The sequence below is a fragment of the Phoca vitulina genome, unplaced genomic scaffold, assembly GCF_004348235.1.
Source record: "Phoca vitulina isolate PV1807 unplaced genomic scaffold, GSC_HSeal_1.0 scaffold40, whole genome shotgun sequence".
Classification (NCBI taxonomy): domain Eukaryota; kingdom Metazoa; phylum Chordata; class Mammalia; order Carnivora; family Phocidae; genus Phoca; species Phoca vitulina.
The window spans coordinates 1,483,156-1,502,412 of NW_022589743.1; the positions used below are offsets into that span (position 1 = coordinate 1,483,156).

The 19,257-nt window shown below is 56.1% G+C and overlaps 2 protein-coding genes across 4 annotated transcripts in view; one reads left to right on the forward strand and one right to left on the reverse strand.

Moving 5' to 3' along the window:
- STAC2 (SH3 and cysteine rich domain 2) overlaps positions 1–8,728 on the forward strand; it is a 12,740-nt gene extending 4,012 nt beyond the window's left edge. The window contains exons 2-12 of one of the 3 annotated variants that reach the window (XM_032429041.1): positions 2,966–3,272; positions 3,620–3,717; positions 3,901–3,991; positions 4,585–4,697; positions 4,786–4,858; positions 4,951–5,012; positions 5,090–5,104; positions 5,490–5,587; positions 5,971–6,022; positions 6,374–6,511; positions 7,108–8,728. In XM_032429041.1, coding sequence (XP_032284932.1) covers positions 2,966–3,272; positions 3,620–3,717; positions 3,901–3,991; positions 4,585–4,697; positions 4,786–4,858; positions 4,951–5,012; positions 5,090–5,104; positions 5,490–5,587; positions 5,971–6,022; positions 6,374–6,511; positions 7,108–7,212 — 1,152 coding nt within the window. In that variant the 3' untranslated portion in view covers positions 7,213–8,728. The remainder of the gene's footprint in view (positions 1–2,965; positions 3,273–3,619; positions 3,718–3,900; positions 3,992–4,584; positions 4,698–4,785; positions 4,859–4,950; positions 5,013–5,089; positions 5,105–5,489; positions 5,588–5,970; positions 6,023–6,373; positions 6,512–7,107) is intronic. The other 2 variants (XM_032429043.1, XM_032429042.1) reach the window with 2 other exon arrangements.
- Positions 8,729–13,928: 5,200 nt separating this feature from the next.
- On the reverse strand, positions 13,929–18,450 carry RPL19 (ribosomal protein L19). Its single transcript, XM_032428890.1, has 6 exons — positions 18,392–18,450; positions 17,377–17,483; positions 15,751–15,873; positions 15,001–15,121; positions 14,489–14,599; positions 13,929–14,140 (listed from the first exon to the last, which is right to left on the reverse strand). Exons 1-6 carry the CDS (start codon positions 18,394–18,396, stop codon positions 14,017–14,019), a joined length of 591 nt encoding a protein of 196 aa, XP_032284781.1. The 5' UTR covers positions 18,397–18,450; the 3' UTR covers positions 13,929–14,016.
- Between the last annotated feature and the right edge of the window lie 807 nt (positions 18,451–19,257).

Below are 19,257 nucleotides of genomic sequence, written 5' to 3' on the forward strand. Positions count from 1 at the left end.
GCTCAGGTCATGATCCTGGAGTCCCGGGATCGAGTCCCGCATCGGGCTCCCTGCTCGGCAGGGAGTCTGCTTCTCCCTCTGACCCTCCCCCCTCTCATGCTCTCTCTCTCTCATTCTCTCTCTCAAATAAATAAATAAAAAAAAAAAAAAAAAAAGAAATAAGAGCCTTGGGAGGGGAAGGGGAACACTGATGTCTTCAAATACTGGAAGGACTGATATCTAAGAGGGAGTAGCCCTTTCTGGAGCCAAGGGAGGAACAGAGCCGCTAGGCAACAAGATCTCAGGGAGGCAGGTTTCAGCTCTATATAGGGAAGCATTTTGCAGCGATTGCAGCTGCCCAAAGATGGGATGACTGTCCCAGGAGAGGGTGTGCTTCCTGCCACGGGAGGTGACCCACAGAGTCAGACAACTGTTCGGGGGGATGTGGCCAAGGTGTTGTGGGATGATAGCATGGGCTGGGGACTACTCTAGGTGGCCAGTCTTGCAGGTTCCTTCCAACCCTAAATTTCGATTGACCTGGCGGACAAGCCCATGGCATAGCCGAGGGGCAGGGGTGAGGGCCAAGGCAGAGCCCAGAGCAGCGGGACCCTTCCGGTCATTTGGGCTCAACAGCCAAAGCCGCTGGTTCAAGTTCTGGCTCTGCCACTTACCAGGTGAAGACTCATCACATGTAGGTGATTTAACTCCTAGGCGCCTGTGAGTTCATCTGCAAAGTGGGACAATAATCATCACTGTCTCAGAGGGAAGTGCCAGGATTAATGAGGTGCGGCAGATGAAGCACTAGCCCGATCCCCGTATTCTGACAATGACCGCCCCTCATTATAGCTTTAGGTTTTTACTTTTTGGACCCAGAGCCTTGCATTGCTTAGAGAGCATCTACTCCTGCCTCCTTCCTCTTGGATGTGGGGAAACTGAGGCTCAGAGACAGGAAGTGAAGTGACTTGCCTTCAGGCGGCAGGTGTAGTTTTACGCCCACCCCCAGCACATCCTCCCGGAGCCCGCTTGTGCTCTGTGCTCTGTCCCCTGGGCAGAATGATGGGGGGCTTCTCCCTGCCTCTCTGGGCCTGTGAGAGCCCCCAGAGCCACACTGGCTCATAGAATACCTTTGTGTTCTAATGAATTGTCCCTGTGGCCCTCCGCCTCTGCCCTAACACCCAGGGATCTGGGCCCTGGGGCCCTGCTTCTCACACACAAAGAAGCCCACAGTGCCGCACAGGAAGCTGAATTTGGAAGGAGCTAGGCAACTCAGCGTGCCAGAAACCCCAAGGCTCTGGCCTCCCAGCCGGCACACCAGGGCCTGCCTCGTGCCCAAACGTCTCCCTCTCCCTCTCCGCTTCTTTCCATGTTTTGCTGCCTCCCTCCCTGGGGTCACGCAGGCTGCTTGATGTGCCAGCTGGGAACCCTGACCACTTCTCCCTGCCTGAAGCCAGGCCTCCGGCCCCCTTTACCGATCACCGCTGGGAAGGAGTGGGCAGGGGTAAGGGGGCTCTCACCAGGGGGGAAGAGGTTCAAGGATCTGGGTAGAGATGTTTCCAGACCTCACTCTGGGCAAACTCCGAGAAGGATGTGTTGGGGTGAGCAACGGAAGGAACTCTGGCCTCACTGCAGAACTGACCCAGCATTCCAGAACATGGGCTCCATTTAGGATTCCAGGCGCTTGCCCATCATTTAATCAACAAATATTGACTGAGCACCTACTATGTCTTGGGGCTCTGTGTGGGGATTTGATTCAACTGTCCCTGCCCTCAAGGGGCTCCGGGCTCCTGGGGGAGTAAGAAGTAAATGACAACGTAAACCAGATTGGATCTATAATGGAAGTCAGTACTGGGTGCAGTGGGGCCCAGAGGATGGAGTGGTTATACTAAACGGAATTCCTGCAGAAGAGACCGCTTCCCGAGGAGGAACAGTCACTGGAAACCCTGAAAGATAAAGGGGGTATTCATTGGATAAGGCAGAGAAAAGGACAAGCACATCAAAAAAGGCCAGGGTGAGGGCGGGGAAAGCCCAAAGGAATAAACATGGACGAGTTCGAGAATCCCTATGTCTGGGCGGCAGGCGGAAGGCATGGATTGGAAGGGAAGCCTTGGCCAAGCTGCAGAGTCTCACGACCGGGGCAAGGGTCTTGGCTGTGTCCTGAGGAGCCAAGGGTTTAGCCAGGTCAGGGATCACCTCCCTGGCAGCAGTAGGGAAAGCAGGGGGAGATGGGCAGGGTGGAGGTAAGGGGTTGTGGCCCTGAACTGGGGCAGGGCTGTGGAGGTGATGAGGTGATTATAGGGGATGGGCCGGAGAGCGATTTTGGAGGAAGAATCAGCCCTGAGGATGAGGGTCCGGGATGACCCCTCCCGCACTCCCAGCCTGTTTGAGAACACAGTGGAAAACTGGGGACCTCGTGTGTTTGTTCGGCCGCCAAAGTATTATTTTGTTTAACTCGAGTAAATAGTACGCCCATACGATGAAATCCTGTGTAGCCATAAACAAGAATGATGAAACTCTTTATGCGTTGGTATGGAATGATTTCCAAGATTTACTGTTAAGTGAAAAAAGCAAGGCGTAGGAAACATAGTACACTACCATTTCTGCAATGGAAAAAAAAAGGAAATACAACCTCTTGAATTTATTTCTATCCAAATTCACAGAAAAGTCTAGATTTTTTTTTGAAAAAATTGGAAAGCCTGGCACCACTGGGCTGGCCGTGTGGACTAGCCCCGGTTGTCCAGGGGACCCCAGCAGCTGCTCTCTGGCCGGCCAGCCTGTCACAGTGCTCACCACTCCCAACTGTGCCTGCCCAGCCAGAACTCCTCTGCTCATGGACGTTACCCACCTGTCGGCATCCGGGATTGGGACCACCTTCTGGAACAGGGCAGCTTCTGTCTTAGTACTTCGAGGCTGTGGCTGACCAAGGAGCTATCCTGGCTCGGAGCCGGTCCCCTCTGGCTTTCACTTACAGCCCCACTTCCTCTCTCAGCTGCAGCGGTTCAAGCGCTCGCTTTCCCTCAAGACCATCCTCCGAAGTAAGAGTGTGGAGAACTTCTTCCTTCGCTCGGGCTCTGAGCTCAAGTGCCCCACTGAGGTGCTGCTGACCCCCCCAACCCCGCTGCCCCCTCCCTCCCCACCACTGGCATCTACAGACGGGGGCCTGCCGACCCCGGCCCCCTCCCCCTGCCCCATCCCACGGCCCCTGGCACCACTCAAACCAGTAAGGCTGCACAGCTTCCAGGAACACGTCTTCAAGAGAGCCAGCCCCTGTGAGCTCTGCCACCAGCTCATCGTGGGTAGGTGCCTGGGGGGTCAAGGAGAGGGGTCAGGATGGGGGTGGGGAGTATGCCCGATGTTGGGCTCTTGCTATTCAGGGCCCTCCATCCTAACTGTGCCCCTCCCCCTGGGTGGACAAATGAGCAGCCTTGGGCTGGGCGGGTGCCCAGTGTCGCTGCATTTACTAACAGCTCAGGCTTCGGCTGACATGGCAAGCGTATGAGGCGGAGGCACTAGGCCCCCAGGCTGAAGTGAGGATGCCCGGCCCCTTTCTTTCACCGATGCCCTAACCTGCCCCCTTTGCTCCTTGCCCCTGGATGTATCCTCTTTTGCCTAATCCTTCTTGTTGAACCCAAATCCTTCCCAGGAAACTCCAAGCAGGGTTTGCGGTGTAAGGCGTGCAAAGTGAGTGTCCACCTCTGGTGCTCGGAGGAGGTCTCCCGGCAGCCGTGCCCCGGCAAGGCGGTGAGTGGGGACCATGCAGGGCTGGCTGGCTGTGGGTGCCCCCCCAGGACTGGCCTGTGGGGGGGATGGGTGCCCCCCTCCAGGCTGGTTCCTCCTGTGGGGTGGTCCTGGGGCTCGGGGAAGGACAAGCTCTTGGCGGGCCGTGACACCCTCATGCCCTCTCTGTGCTCCCTCTCGCCATAGTCCTCCTCCTTCCGTCGCAACTTCAGCTCCCCGCTCCTGGTGCATGAGCCACCCCCAGCCTGTGTCACAAGCAGAGAGTCCCCACCCACTGGTGAGTGTCCCCCCATGGCCTCTGATCCCGCTGGGGTGTGATGAGAAACCCACGCATTCGTCAGATAGGCACCTGAGTCACGTGGCACCACCAGTCCTTGGCACTTCCCTGCTCTGAATGCCCTTGTCCTGAATGTAGGGGGCATTCATTCATTCATATCTTATGGAACAGACATCTTATGGAACACTTACGAGCACCAGGCATTGTGCTAGACATGGGGACACAGCACTGAAGAAGGTGGAGTTCATGGTCTAGTAAGGGAGCTAGACATGAAAGAACTAATCACACAACTCGTCAGTTAATCACCGTTCTCATGAATGCCTGAACCGAGAAGGATAGGGACTAGAGAGTAAAGTAGGCACGGTCCTCATCCGCAGGGAGAGGGAAGGCGTCCAGAGATACGAAGGATGAGGAGTAATCCCAAGAGGATCTGGTGAAGACTGGTGGGCAGAGAGGGGCCTGGGGTGGGATGGGGCAGGGAGTTAAAGAAAGGACGTCTTGGCTGGGGCCGAGGGAGTGAAAGTGATACAGGGCTTCGGGGCAGAGCAAGGTTGGCAGCTGGGTGCCCGACCTTGAGGGTGGCTCCTTGGCAGGGGCCAGCGGGAAGGTAGACCCCGTCTATGAGACCCTGCGCTATGGCACCTCCTTGGCTCTGATGAACCGCTCCAGCTTCAGCAGTACCTCTGAGTCCCCCACGCGAAGCCTGGTATGTCAGGCACCAAAGGGGAGCCTGGGGGGCAGGGGTCTCTGAGGATGAGGGTCTAGGGGCTGAGCCCTCCCCCATGTGTCCCCAGAGTGAGCGGGATGAGCTGACTGAGGATGGGGAAGGCAGCATCCGCAGCTCAGAGGAGGGCCCTGGAGACAGTGGTGAGTGGCGGTGGGGACCAGGGGCAGGAACAGAGCACAGGGCAGGCCACTCCCTGCTGCCTCACGGCCCGGCCCTGCCCTGGCATCTCTAGTATTCACAGCCCCGGCCGAGAGTGAAGGGTCAGGACCGGAGGAGAAGAGCCCCGGACAGCAGGTGAGGTTATGCTGGCACGGAGCCCTGGGAGGCCAGATGGGAAGGGGATGTCACTTCTTCCTGTCATTGATCCATAGGTGGGTGAGAGCATGGTGAGTGGGAGTATCACTGCTCCATCATTTATCCTCAGTCTACGGGGATGGGCAATGCCAGGGTGAGTATGCAAGGAAGGCAGGGGGTACCACCCCTCCCACCACTGAGCCAATGCCTGCAGTGCCCACTCCCACGCCAACTCCCCAAGAGCGGGCAGTTCCGGGGTGCAGCCACCAGAGGAGAGTTCTCTTTCTCCAACCTTGGCCCAGACCCCCAAGGATGAACACGGAAGATAGGGGAGCCTGACCTCTCCCTGTCACGGACCCAGGTGCACTGTGTCCCACCTCCTAGCCCCCCCAGGGTAGGCCAGGTCAGGGCCAGTGAACAGTGGGTGGAGTGAGGAGAGTGTCCCCCTCCCATCACTGACCCAGAGCTCTTCCACAGCCCCCCAAGCCCCCTCTGCGAAAGGACGTGGGGCCCATGTACTCCTACGTCGCGCTCTACAAGTTTCTGCCCCAAGAGAATAATGACCTGGCTCTGCAGTAAGTCCTCTTTGCGGTCCAGCCCCACTGGGCAGCCACCGGGCTCCAAGCTCAGGGCCCTGCTCCCAGACCTTGGGACATGAGTGTGAGGGGGACCTTCAGGAACCTTCTCCTGCATGCATGAGACAGCTGAGCCCAGAGAGGAGCTGGACTGCGCAGAGTCCAAAAGGGATTGGTGCTGATGTCCTGTCTCCTGCCCCGGCCCAGGCTCTGCCCTGAAGTGTCTACTGTAGCTGTGGCCATAGCGTCCTCTGAGGGCATCAAGGATCCTCCCCCAGCTGCAGGGGGTGGGGCGTGCTGGGGATCTGGGGGCCCCAGGTGGTTAAGATGTGGAAAGGGCGGGTCCCTCCTGCCCGTTTGCGACCCCAGCTCTGTCCTCCCAGGCCTGGGGACCGGATCATGCTGGTGGATGACTCTAACGAGGACTGGTGGAAGGTGATTTGGCAGGGTGGGGAGCAGAGGGACCCTGGTAGGCACCCCACCATTCCCCACCTTCAATGGGTGTTGCCCCACCTTCTCTCCAGGCCCAAAGACCTCCCCCACTCCTCCAGCCACTGGCCTAGGACCAACACTTGGGACTTGCTCTCACTTTGACCCTCCCTGCCTCAGCCTTGTCCCTCTGCTCACCTCATGCCCTTCCCAGGGCAGAAGCCACCCTACTGGGGGTTCGGATACAGGAAGCCCAGGATCTGGAGTGTGATCGCATTGGCTCTGAACGGGCATCAAGTCTAGAGGGAGCAATGTGGGAGGGGGTGGCACCGGGCTCATGGCCAGCCTCATCCCCAGGGCAAGATTGGCGACCGGGTTGGCTTCTTCCCAGCCAATTTTGTGCAGCGAGTCAGGCCAGGTGAGAACGTTTGGCGCTGCTGCCAACCCTTCTCTGGGAACAAGGAACAGGGGTACATGAGCCTCAAGGAGAACCAGGTGAGTGCCCGGGCCCTGCAGCAGCCGGAGAGGTGGGCATGGGAGAGAGGCGGCAGGGGCAGCGGCGAATGCCCCGGAGGAGGATGCTTGCAGCCTGGCAGCGGGAGGGAAGGCGGGTTCGAAAGGTGGGGCTGCGGGGCCCTCCTGTCATCTGCTGGGAACTGGGGCTGGTGGCCAATACAGGCAGGGGGCTGGATTTGGTTAGAGACAGCTTGGGGGAGGGGAAGAGCACTGGATGAGGAGTCTGGAGGCTTGGGTTTGAATGTTGGCTATGCCTCTGGCTTGTTGGGTAAGCTCCCGCAAGCCCCTTTCCTCCCCTTACATCCTCTGTGAAATGGGAGTTCAGCCGGGGCGTTCGGCCAGCTCATCTCACAGGTCAGCCCCGAAGAGCCGCTCAGCGTCTGCTGATGTCCTGATCTCGCTGCCAAGCCCAGTTACCCTCAGGGGATCTGCTCCCATCGCCTCAGCTGATGTCTCCAACCACATCTGATCCTGGTCCCATCATCCCCTGGGGTGGCCCCTGGGAGCCATCAGCAGGACTCGGGGCCAGGGCTGTAGGCAGAGCCAGGACTCAGCTCCGTGTCTCTCCCACTCAGATCTGTGTGGGCGCGGGCAGGAGCAAGGATGCTGACGGCTTCATCCGCGTCAGCAGCGGCAAGAAGCGGGGCTTGGTGCCAGCCGACGCCCTGACCGAGATCTGAGAGGAGCCAAGAGAAGCCAGATGCCACCCCTGCCCATGCCTGGCCCTTGCTTCTGGCCCCGGAGGGGAACAGGCATCTGCCCACACTCTTCTGCCCCCTGCCTCTCTCCTAGGGGCCACTCCCCGGCACTTGGGAGCCTTCTGCACTGAGGAAGGTTTTATTTCTTGGGTCCCAAGGTGCCCTGAGGGAGTTGCTCCTCTGGGACTTGGGCATGAGGAAGGAGGAGAAAGTGGGAGGGAATGGGGAAGCTCCAGGTAGGTCCAGCCAATGCCCGGATACCCCCAGTTGCCACGCTGAGTGCAGCCCCGGGGAGGGGGGCGTTCCTGGGGAACTTTCCTGCTGCTTTGTCCAGAGAGCCTTCCCACGTCCACACCGCCTTTGCATGCCCGACACCATCCCCCTCTCCCCACAGAGCTCCTGCTTGGGTCTATGTGTTGACCCTGCGGCTGCCCCTTTGGAAGGAAGCGGGGCCTTGGGAAGGTGCCTTCCCGAGTCCCTCAGCCCCCCACCGCCCGGGGTTGGGAGGCGATTCAGGGCTGCAGGAGGATCCTGAGTCCACCTCCTGGTTTCACCACCTCTGTCACTCCATCAATTCTCAGGAAAGTTCTGTGGGAATCTCTCCCCTTACTTGAAACCCAGGCAGACAGAGGAGGGGAGGGCTGTGTTCTGGGGAAAGCGTGGGTAAATCAGAGACTGTCTCCTCAAGAACAGTCACCACAGAGCAGCCTCATCGTGTCCTTGTCCCCTGGAGAAGGACCCTCCAGAGCAGCCTGCACACAGGAACCTGACTGAGCCCGTACTTGGTCAGAACCCCCATTTCACTGTCAGGACTCTCTCGAAGTCCCCGGTGGTAGGGCCGGCCAGCCCGGGGAGCTGTGCTTACTTCCTGTCCCAGGTCTCACGAGGCCCACCCTGGGAGTCCCACCCTCAGGGCCCCCCTCCATATGGCCCTTCCTCACCCCCTTCCTCTGAGCCTTGCAGGAAACACTGGGACCCCTCCTTCAGTGCAGGGATCCCTCTTCTGGCTGTATCTGCGCCCTTATCCTGGACACGGAGTCCTGGGAGGAAGAGGGAGTGGGAGATGGTCAAGGCAGGCCCATCATTCTGTTTGGCCACCAGGAAAGGAACGGGGTAGGCACCCTGGGGGTGGGGTGGGCACATACGAGGAGGACCCCTCCGTCGCAGGTTGCTTTTCTCTGGTGCCAACCTCCCTCTCCCCCCAAGCTCAGAGCCTCCTCTCGTGCCCTTGATTGTGCCAGCCAATGCCAGCCCCCATCCCGGGCACAGTCACACCCTCCCATACAGGGGGAGGGACACATCCTCCTACCCACTGGCCCCGGCTCCACTTCTCCCCCTCGGAGGGGGGCTCAAGCCACACTGCCCTGTTTGCTGCCACGGGGCCCCCCCCAGCAATATCCCAGGGGGGCCCAATGCCCACTGTACATGAGGCTGCATGAGGGGTCTGCTGGGGCATTGCTGAGCCCCTAGACCCTTAAATAAATGTTTCTTGTCCCAATCTGTCTGCTCTGTGTATCTGCTTGGGAGAGAGGAAGGAAAGGTGCAAGGAGTGGGGCGGGGGCTGGAGGTGCCAAAAGGAGACAAGCCTGGAGGTGGGAGAATCTGCGGATCTCTGAGAGGAGGGGCGCCGGGCTTGGCCCAGACGTTGCAGGGGTCCCCCTGCCTCCCCGCTCCCTTTCCCCACAGCAGCCGGAGATGGGGGATCTGGGGAGGAGTTCGAGAGAAAAGCAGGGCAGGGGTGGGGTGGGGTGGGATGTTGCGGGACGCTGGAAGGGGAGAGGGTGCGGCGCGGCTGCGGTCTGGCTCGATGCACAAGTGCGTCCGCGGGGACGGCCACCCAGCTATGCGCCTCGGCACCATTTCTGCGCACCTGGCGGTGGCCTCCGACACCACCCGAGATCAGCCTCGCCCCCGCAGCCCTCCAAACCCGAGGCAGGAAGGCAGGCGGTGCGGACAGTCGCCGACAGGGGGCCCCCCCGAGATGACTGGGGGCGATGACTCAGTGCCGCCCGTCATGGAGAGCCTGGCACGCAGTGGGCCGGCGGCGGCGCCCCTCCCGCACCAGTGCCCGCCGCCCACCTGCTCCGCCGCAGAGCCGCCTCGTTCCCCCTCCGCCCGCCTGGCCGCGTCATCGCCGAGGCAGGCACGTCCTGTGCTATTTATAGGCAGAGGGGAGCGCAGAGGGAGAGAGAGGCGGGCTGCGGGGCGTGCCAGGGCCACGCCGGTGCCGCCAGAATGCGGGGGGGGGGGGGGGCTGCCCCTCCTGATCGGCGCCCAGCGCTCCTGCCTTGCAGCCCCCCACCCCCCAAAGCAAGGTCGGCCAGGTAGGGCCAGACGCTGAGCTTTCGTTGCGCCCCTTCACCCAGGGAAGGCCCTGGAGCTCGGTGGGTGAGCGGGAGGAGGAAGATGACCTCCCCTTTCTAGGACCCCTGATAGTGGGAATGAAAAAAGGGGTCACAAACCCAGTCCAGTGGCTTCAAGAGAGGGGGACTCACCTAAGTAGGCACCCGCTGTGCCTGGAGAGCCACGCCAGGAACTTTATGTAACCCCCTCGATGACCCACTGAGGAAAGTGGGGCTCTCCCTTTTCACAGATGAAGAAACTGAGGCACAGAGATATTAGGTGGCATACTCAAGGTTATTACAGCCTATCCAGCCCCACCTTGCCTCTTTTATACATAGGGACACTGAGGCCCAGAGCGGACCAGTAACTAGCCCAAGGTCACCAGCAAATTGGTGACCAAGCCAATTTCAGAAATCATTCTCTTGCCTCCCAATTCGGCTCTTTCCCGACCTGGGTCCCTCAGTGCCTCAAACCAACAAGATGGAAACAGAGACATCCCAAGACGCTGGGCCAGGGGCTCCAGGGATCGCAAGCCCACCCCGCTGGAGAGAGTGAGAGCCTTTCAGCCAGGCTTTCTGCACACTCCACTCGTGCCTGCCACCAGCCGACAGCTGGCCTGGACCCCCGCCTCCTCTCGGGCCCATTTGCTGCACTGCTGAGCGCTGCGGAAGCACTGACAGCACGCCCACAGCCCGGGGGCTGAGAACAGCTGGTGCCCCCGCCAGAGCCTCTGCCCTCCTCTGGGCCCGTTCTGGGGGGTGGCTGGGCCAGCAATACCACTGGCCTCGGGCAGAGCATGCCCAGGCACCTGCCGGTGCCAGCTCCCCATTTGGCTCTATTGTCTGACCCACGCGTGCCCTCCCTCCCTCCCCCCACCTCAGCCTGAGCTTAACCTGGCATAGATGGTCTGTCTGTGGATAGACTTCGGGGAGATGTGAAAAGAGGGGGAGTCTGGAAGCCAGAGACAAGAGGCCTAAAAGAGTAGAGAGATGGATACCAGAGGTGGGGGGTGGAGACAGATGAGTGAGCCCCTCTGTGCAACCTCACCCATCTCGCTAGTCCCACTCCATTTGGCCTTGTCAGCCTTCTTCACCCCCCATCCTTGTCACCCTCCACCCTGACACTTGGGACAGGGTGGGGACCTCTGCTGAGGAGTGCAAGGGAGGCAACTTCTGCCCTCCCTGTGCTGGCAGGGAGCTAGCCTGGGGGGTCTCTCGCTCTGAGCCTCGGAGAGAGCCCCGGGAAGGGGACCAAGGACCCTGGCCCCCTTCTCCCGCTCCTGTAGGTCTCTCCTACAGCAGCTGTGTGCAGGACCCCTGCGGCTGTCTACTCTGAATCACACCCTCCCCCGTCGGGAGGATCAAAGGTAGGGGCTAGTGTTCACGCCATGCTGAGATTCTGGGGAGTCGTTGGCTTCTCCAGGCCTCAGTTTCCTCTCCCAGAAATGGAATTGGACTTGCTCAGGGAGGCTTTACCTGAGGGCTAACAAGCCCCTTTAAATGATATGCAGAACTATGTGGTGGGATCAGTTGTATGATCTTGAGAGGATGGATCTATCTTCCTATCAGAATTTCCCTAGGCTCCTGGACCTAGAAGAGATCCAGCGGTTACTTTAGGGGATCTGCCTGCTAAGGGGGTGCTCCCTGCCCTGCCTTGGGAAGGCGTTGGAAGCCCATGGTAAAAAGAAGTAACCTCCAGGCCTGGGGTGAGCTCCAGAAAGAAGTGACTAAACCCAAGAGATAGGCTCCCACAACCCAGAACCCTTCTCTCCCACCCCAACTCCTTCCAGAACAACCCTAAAAGTGAGGCTGTGTCCTACCCCTGCAGCAACCTGCAAGAGAACAGCGCCATCTCGTGGTCCAGGGGGCAACCGGCTTCGAGTTGCAAGCTCAGGAAGCCTGGTGGAGCTTCCCACGCTAACCTTTTTCTCCTTCCTGTCATCCCTCCACTGCCCCAGGCCCGGAGGGTGGCAGGGATGAGGGGAGTGGAAGGGGGGGTGGCCTTCAATGCTCTTCCTCTTGTGGTCCAGCCACGCTTGGGAAGGAGGTGTCCATGATCCAAGCTGGAAGCTTGGCCAAGGTCCTTCCTCTCCTAGGCCACAGCCTCCCGCCATGTGGACTCGCGAAGGATTACGGCAGGAGCTCAAGGATCAAGTTCACACCGGCTGCTACAGTGGCGGCAGGGAACCCAAAAATCAGGTTCTGGTGCACATGGGCGGTGGTGAAGATCCTCTGGGTATTTCTGAGTCTGGGCTGCCCTTCCTTGGGGTACCCACCTGCCCCACCCTGTCTGGACTAGACAAGGACACTAAAGGCAGAGTAGGAGTGGGGCCTGGTGTCCCCAAGAACATATCAGTCCTGTCTTTCTCAGGCAAGTGCACATGGGAACATCTGCCCAGCACATCCCCTGAAGGCCCCAGCTGGCCTTCACATTGCTCCTCAGGAGAGGGGTGGAGGGCAGGGAGGAAACCAGGACAGGGCATGCGTCCAAGCTATGCCGAGGATTAAAGGAGGGGGCCCCTTCTCTGCCACTTTTCTCCCCAACCCAGACCTGACACTGCTGTATTTAACTGGCTAACTGACACCTCCCACCTGGACATCTGTCCTTCAAACTGCCACCCACTCACTAGAGCCAAAGCTCTTCCAGCCACTCTCCCTAACCCAGTTGGTTCCTCATCACCAAAGGCGTCACCTGCCCAGTCCCCCCCTAAAGCTTGGGGCCTGGGGACAAGCCACTTTTTCCTCAGCCCCCACAATGTCTACCAAGTCCTATTTTACTTCCTAAACATCTTGAATCCATTTTCCCGTCCCCAGCATGCGGGCTGTGCAAACCCAGCTCGTCATTTCACCGCTTTCCGCATCTGCCAAATGGAGAATAACCCTACCTTACAATGTTATGAGGATTAGAGAACTGATGTCAGTGTAAAGTGCCTCACAGTACGTGGCTCGAAGAGCCCTTCACTGAGGCCTGTATTGGGTCATTTCTACCGGCCAAGTGGCAAAATAAAACTTACTCCTGTTTGTAAGCAACTCACAATGGCTTTGACAAGTGTTTATTCCAATTTCTGCTGAGAAAAGCCTTTTCCTTTGTGCCCTATGTGATGGATATAAACCAAAAAACATTAAAAAGTTTTTAGTAATCTCTACACCCAACCTGGGGCTGAAACTCAGAACCCCAAGATTGGGTGCTTGTTTTTTTTTTAAAGATTTTGAGAGACTGCAAAGCAAGAGAGAGAACACGAGCCGGGGAGAGGAGCAGAGGGAGAAGCAGGTTCCCTACTGAGCAGGGAGCCTGAAGTGGCCTGATCCCAGGACCTTGGGGTCATGACCTGAGCCAACGGCAACCGACTGAGCCACCCAGGCACCCTGAGTGCATGTTCTTCTAAGGCAACCAGGAACTCCTAAAAATCTCTCTTGGTAGGAAAGAAAAGAGGTCTAGAAATTGGGATGCTCAAAAGACCTCAAGGCCATTTGGGCAGCTTAAGGAAGGGTCGGCAGTTAAGTCCAGGTGGCATAGCTTCTGGGCTAGTGGTAGTTGAAATCCCCAGTCCTGAGTTCTAGGAGTAGACTTCAACCCCGGACTCCAGTGGACAGCTGAGAAATACATGCATAGTATCTTGATGGTTTTTAAACAATGTGACAACTGATGTCACAACTTCTGTTGGTTCTCAGCCAACATTTGGGACCACTTTTGACCTGTTACCCACTTTCTGCTGTGAAGGGCAGTTTTTTTTTTAAAGATTTTGAGAGGGGCACCTGGGTGGCTGTCGTTGGGCGTCTGCCTTCGGCTCGGGTCGATCCCAGCGTCCTGGGATCGAGCCCCGCATCGGGCTCCCTGCTCTGCGGGAAGCCTGCTTCTCCCTCTCCCACTCCCCCTGCTTGTGTTCCCTCTCTCACTGTGTCTGTCAAATAAATAAAATCTTTAAAAAAAAAAATAAAGATTTTGAGAGAGGAGAGAGCACGCGTGAGTGCACGAGAGGGGCAAGGGGCAGAGGGAGAAGCAGACTCCCCACTGAGCAAGGAGCCCTGGGATCATGACCTAGGCCAAAGGCATCTGCCTTAACCGAATGAGCCATCCAGGTGCCCCTGAAGGGCAGTTTTGAAGCACAGGATCTTGGAGACTTGAGTAATAGAAGCCATTCTTTCCCTCCCTTCATATCAGGCCCTACACCCAACTAAAACCAGATAAGAAACCCCATCTCTCCCATGGATGGACACAGCACAACCAGAGGCCAGGAGCCAAGGAAGAAATGAACAGGCACCCTGCAAAAGGCCTGCACCCCAATCCTCAGTGTGCACTCAGTTCTGATCCTCTCAATAGTGAAGACCCACCAAGCAGCCAGAAACTTTGGAAGCAGAGAGAAGCAGATAAAGGTTGGTTTTATTGAGTAACTGATCTCTGTTACTACCGAGGCCACTATGTACAGACAAAAGAGAGGGAGTTTTATTTCTTCGTCTCTTCCTCCTTGGACAGAGTCTTGATGATTTCCTCCTTCTTCGCCTGGAGCCGCTCTTCACGGCGCTTGCGAGCCTCCTTGGTCTTAGATCTGCGGGCCTCAGCCTGGTCACTGGATGATAGAAAAGGAAAGATGGGTCAGTTTGAGAATAAATGAGCTGCTGGGGAGACAGAAGAAAGCGCCCAGACCTCTCCCTTTGAGCCTAGTCAGCGTAGGAAATGAGTCACCAGGGCCACCACAAGCTCGGCTTCAACTCAGCCCCAGTCCCCGCCCTGCAATGGCGGTAGGTGGTGCGCGCAACAGAGGAGCATGTATTTCTAACGCAACAGCTGTTTTCTGGACAGACTGTGTGCAAGTCACAATTAGGCATTAGCGTATTTTAAAGGTCTTAGAAGAACCCTCATCATAAAGATCGAAGAACCTGTCCCGTGACAGAAGCCAATTCCTCAAAAAACTTACGCCAGAAGCTTCTTGCGAGCCTTGTCGGCCTTCAGCTTGTGGATGTGTTCCATGAGAATCCGCTTGTTCTTGAACACGTTCCCCTTCACTTTCAGGTATAGGCTGTGATACCTGCAGGGTAGAAGGCGCAGGGGCTTCGGTTGGTAATGGGGGCAGAGGCTGGCCCGGCATCTGCCCCTCTATGTAAGGTCCCTCCGTACGCAGGGTTCCTCTCCTCTCTGTTCTGCAGGGACGGTTTCCCCCAAACCAAGACTTTTTGTGCAATTTCCAGACAGAACAGCTTGCCTGGCAGGTTAAGTTCAATTCTTGGGCTATCCTAATGTTGCACACGGCCGGGGGGCGGGGGAATGGGATGGGACATACAGATGACAATGGAAGAACTTTCTTTGAAAGGCCTAAGACACATGGCTCCCTCCCCCAAGGCCAATGAGACAGACTGTGGGTCTGTGCAGAGAACAAGCTGTCAAAGCACCAAATGGGTCTTAGTGGCCACAAGAAGAGGGTGTGCTTACATGTGGCGGTCGATCTTCTTAGACTCTCGGTATCTTCTGAGCAGCCGGCGCAGAATTCTCATCCTCCTCATCCAGGTTACCTTCTCAGGCATTCGAGCATTGGCAGTACCTTTTCTCTTACCTGCAGGGAAGGGGAGTCAAGCCCGCTGTTGTGCCTCTGGGTCTCAAGTCAGTTACTAGAGCCAGCTGCTTGGTCACAACGACAGCTGCCAGTTTCTTCAACACTTGACAATTCACTCAGTCATGGGCCAAAGGCTTGACCTCATTTTCATAGCATTGTTTTCATTTTACGATGATGACCCTAAGCATTTCTTTCATTTATTCATTTTAAGGAAGCACCAACAAGCCAATTATTCCCCACTTTCTGCAGAATGTGTAGAGGACAGGGTGTGCACCAAGGCAGTATGGTAAGCTGGAAGGGGCTTTAAAGGAGCGATGACCTTCATCTCCCTAAATCATCCTAACCCTAGAAAGTGGTTTTAGGATTTACTGGACCACATTTTCAAGTACCCAGTAGAATCCTTGGCACAGTGTAGGTGCTCAATAAACGTGACCTCTTTCTACCAATACCTTCAACTCCAACACTAGCGTCACCTTTGAGTCGCACACGGAGAAAACACATCTAACATCATGGAGTAAGAAAAGGGCTTACGAGGAGACAAAATGGAAAGAAAAAGATCCTGGATATATCCCAGTCTAGACTTAGGCAACTCTAATTTAAGTCTCAGAGAAAAGGAAGAACACACTTACCAATGCCCATATGTCTGCCCTTCCGGCGGGCCAAAGTGTTTTTACGGCACCGAGCCCGGGAATGGACAGTCACAGGCTTCCGGATGATCAGCCCATCTTTGATCAGTTTTCGGATCTGCTGACCTGGGAAAACATGATGTATCTAGTCAGTGAGGTGGGGCCTAGCCCCCAAAATACCAGTCATAACCCAGAGTCCAAAAAGGCCAGGCCAGAGACATCGCTCACATCCCTGGCCCAGTGGTCTCACAATGGTACAAATATTGGAACTTCTGCTTATTTCTCTTTTGTTAAAAAAAAAAAAAACAACTTTTGTTCTATTTTTCCAGATGTTTTATAGCACACTCAAATTATATGTATTTGAGGATGTGCGATCAAGAGGTACAGATACGGCCTGGTCCTTCAGATCCTGTCTCACCTATTAGCTACTGGTCTAAAACAAAATTATGATATTCTGAGCACACATCACAACGCCACAAATTCAAACTGGTTAAGAAATTCCCTGATAGGAGGGCGCCTAGGTGGCTCAGTTAAGCGTCTGCCTTCAGCTCAGATCATGATCCCAGGGTCCTGGGATTGAGCCCCACATCGGGCTCTCTGCTCAGCGAGGTGCCTGCTTCCCCCTCTCCCTCTGCCTGTCGTTCTGCCTACTTGTGCTCTGTCAAATGAATAAATAAAATCTTAAAAAAAAAAAAAAAAGAAATTCCCTGATATTGACCAACATTCTTTGCTTGACCAAACTTTCATCAGCCTCCTGAACCACCTCCTAGGCCCACTTGTGCATGTCCTTGTAAATTCTAGTCTAAGAACCCCGCTTAAGTCAGTTTAAGCACAAGCCCCCACCCTTGATATAAGATCAGGTTCCCCAACCCCCAACATTCCCCAGGTGATGTCTGATCATCCCGGCCTGTCTTTAGCAACAATCCTGTTTGGTCAGTCTAGCCAGAATCCCCCCCCCCCCCCCACAGCCCCTTACCATTAGGGTTTCCTCTTAGTCATCTTCCATCCACTGACCCTCATACCACCCACCTTGGCCATAAATTCCTACTTGCCCATGCTACGTTCAGACTTGAGTGCCATCTCCACCCCCCACTGTAAAATCCCACAGTTGTCCCTACACTTGCAGCAATGGTCCTGAATAAAGCCCGCCTTACTATCTTTAACGAGGATGACTGAACACCTTTTTCTGTAACAATATCACATGGAAGTAATGTGGATATGTTGCTGTCTGCACGACTGACAACTGTTTAACTGCCGTGAATTATATGCCAAGAGGCCTTTCCTAAAGCCCGAGGTCCCAGGTCTTCCCAATCCATCCTTCATCATTTCCTTGGCCATCTCTACTCTCAGTCCCTGTACTGTCTCCTCATAAATCCTTCACATAGTTATAAAGCAATACCCACGTTAGCAATAATCATTAATACAACACTGGGTTGTTCCATTAACTCCCATCCTGTCATTTTGGCAAATGACAGAGAACCTCTGGTATCTCCTTATTTCTGGGACCCTCCATTTTAGAAGACCCCAGACTATGAGCTTTCCTAGGTTTGTTGAGAGTCAAAATCGTGACATCTTTCATCTCATGAAGGATGAGAAAGGAGCAGGGTGAAAAAGATCCCAAGAACTCACGGGAGTTGGCATTGGCGATTTCATTGGTCTCGTTGGGGTCCAACCAGACCTTCTTTTTGCCACAGCGGAGGACACTGGAGGCAAGCCTCTTCTGAAGCCTGAGCATACTGTGACAAACAGAAAACATCATCAAGCCCTGGAAGCCATTCCCCGACAAGACTTGCCTTGCAATCTTTTAATGTTGTGAAACATAAAGCACGGGAACTGGATGTGTGTAAGCACTCAGGATTCGGGGCAACATCCCGCCCCCCTCACCCCCCATATTAAGAATCATTTCTCCAGCAAGACTTTTGCGCTGTGCATTCCTGCAAGAGCAACTGGCCACCTTGGAATGAGAACAAAGTCCAAGCTATGCCTTAACTTCTCTGCCTCAGTTTCCTCCTCCGGAAAATGAAGTTAAAGGATAAAACTGGGATGAAGAAGGGGCTTATGCCCTTTCTGGTACCGAGCTCTAAAAACAGGCGTCTAAGAATCCGAGGCCAGAGGGTCTGATTCGCTCGTCTAGTCCTTTGCTTCTTGGGCCCGTCTCCCTCGTCTTATCACAGTAATAAACTTACGTTCCGCTAGCCTCAGAGTTTTCTTAGGAACCGTCCACGGGGCGGAAGGCGTTAAAGTGCTAGGGATCGCCCCACTCTAAGCAGTCTGAGGCCCGAGGCCTACGCGAGACCTGTCCTACGTCACATGGAAGCACAGCTGGGCTCCGATCCGGGGCGCCCAGCGAGTAAGGGGGCCACAGCCTAGACCCCGCCGCGGCCCTTCCACTGTCCGCGCAAAAGTCGCTCGCGACCCATATGGGGCGCGGGGCCCACCCTTCCCGCGGCCTCGCGTTCTCGGGACGCCACCCCCCCATCCCCGCGAGGCCGGGGCCTGGTGCGCTCCGGCCCACCCCAAGCTCCGGGACCGGCTGCTTCAGGACTGCCTCTACCTCATCTCTCCCACCCGGGCCCACGGAAGCAAGCCCTGCCGCCCGCCGGCACATCGAATCAAGCAAAATCAGAGGCCCCCACGCTCTCACCTCATGGCTGCGGCCGCAGCGCCGAAAGGAAAGAACTCCCCCCGGCCGGGCTCCTCCCATTATCTGCGAAGGGGAGAGCCCACCCCCTGCTCCGCTTTCGCCCGTATTCCCCGCCCGTCCTTGCATCCTCTACCACACGGAGCTTACTCTTACCCTCTGTGAAGACCTAGAGAATAGAAGCCTAATCTCGGGAATCGGTTTTAAACTTAAAAACATAAAAAATAGATCCTTTCGGTGAGGCAAAGTGGTATAGTCCGACTTCCTACTAGGCATGCGCAGCAAGGGTACCTGATCACGTGGGCAGTGAAAGCCGGAAGTCACGGCTGGACGGCGCAGGCGGCGCGTAGTTTTGCTGGAGTGGCCTACTCTCTGCAGGCGTTCTGGGCTCTCTGGATGATGTTTTCTTAGCGAAAAAATATTAGTGAATGGAGTGAGAGAAGACAACGTGGGGAGATATCAGTCAAGAGCAACCTTTTATTCACTGTCCCCGTACGTTGGGAACCCCTGCAGCACAGGAGAGCTCACCAAACATAGCAGTTTGTTTTTGTGCCACTGTGGTCCTTAATCTCGTAGCGCTTCAGTTTGCTCCTTTGTAAAGTGTACCTAATCCTAATATTCCTGTCATCCGTTGTGAAAACCACATGAATTAACTTGCAAAAGAGGATATTAAGACAAGCTCCTTGGTGACAGGAACCAGGCTTGTTTGGTTCTCGCTGTAGGCACCACAGGAGGCATGGAGCTTTGCGTGTAGTAAGCATTTGAGAAATAGTGCATTGGCTGACTGAAGGAATAGTTGTGAAAGTTAGAAAAAAAATGGAATGACAGGGTCATCCATAGTTCTTTTCTCCTGCTCTGAAACACCCAAT

Coding starts and splice junctions, on each gene's coding strand:
- RPL19 (XM_032428890.1), bottom strand. Junction 15,122..15,750: donor GGGCAGACATATGGGCATTG/GTAAGTGTGTTC, acceptor CCTTCCCTGCAG/GTAAGAGAAAAGGTACTGCC. Junction 14,141..14,488: donor GCTCGCAAGAAGCTTCTGGC/GTAAGTTTTTTG, acceptor TCTATCATCCAG/TGACCAGGCTGAGGCCCGCA.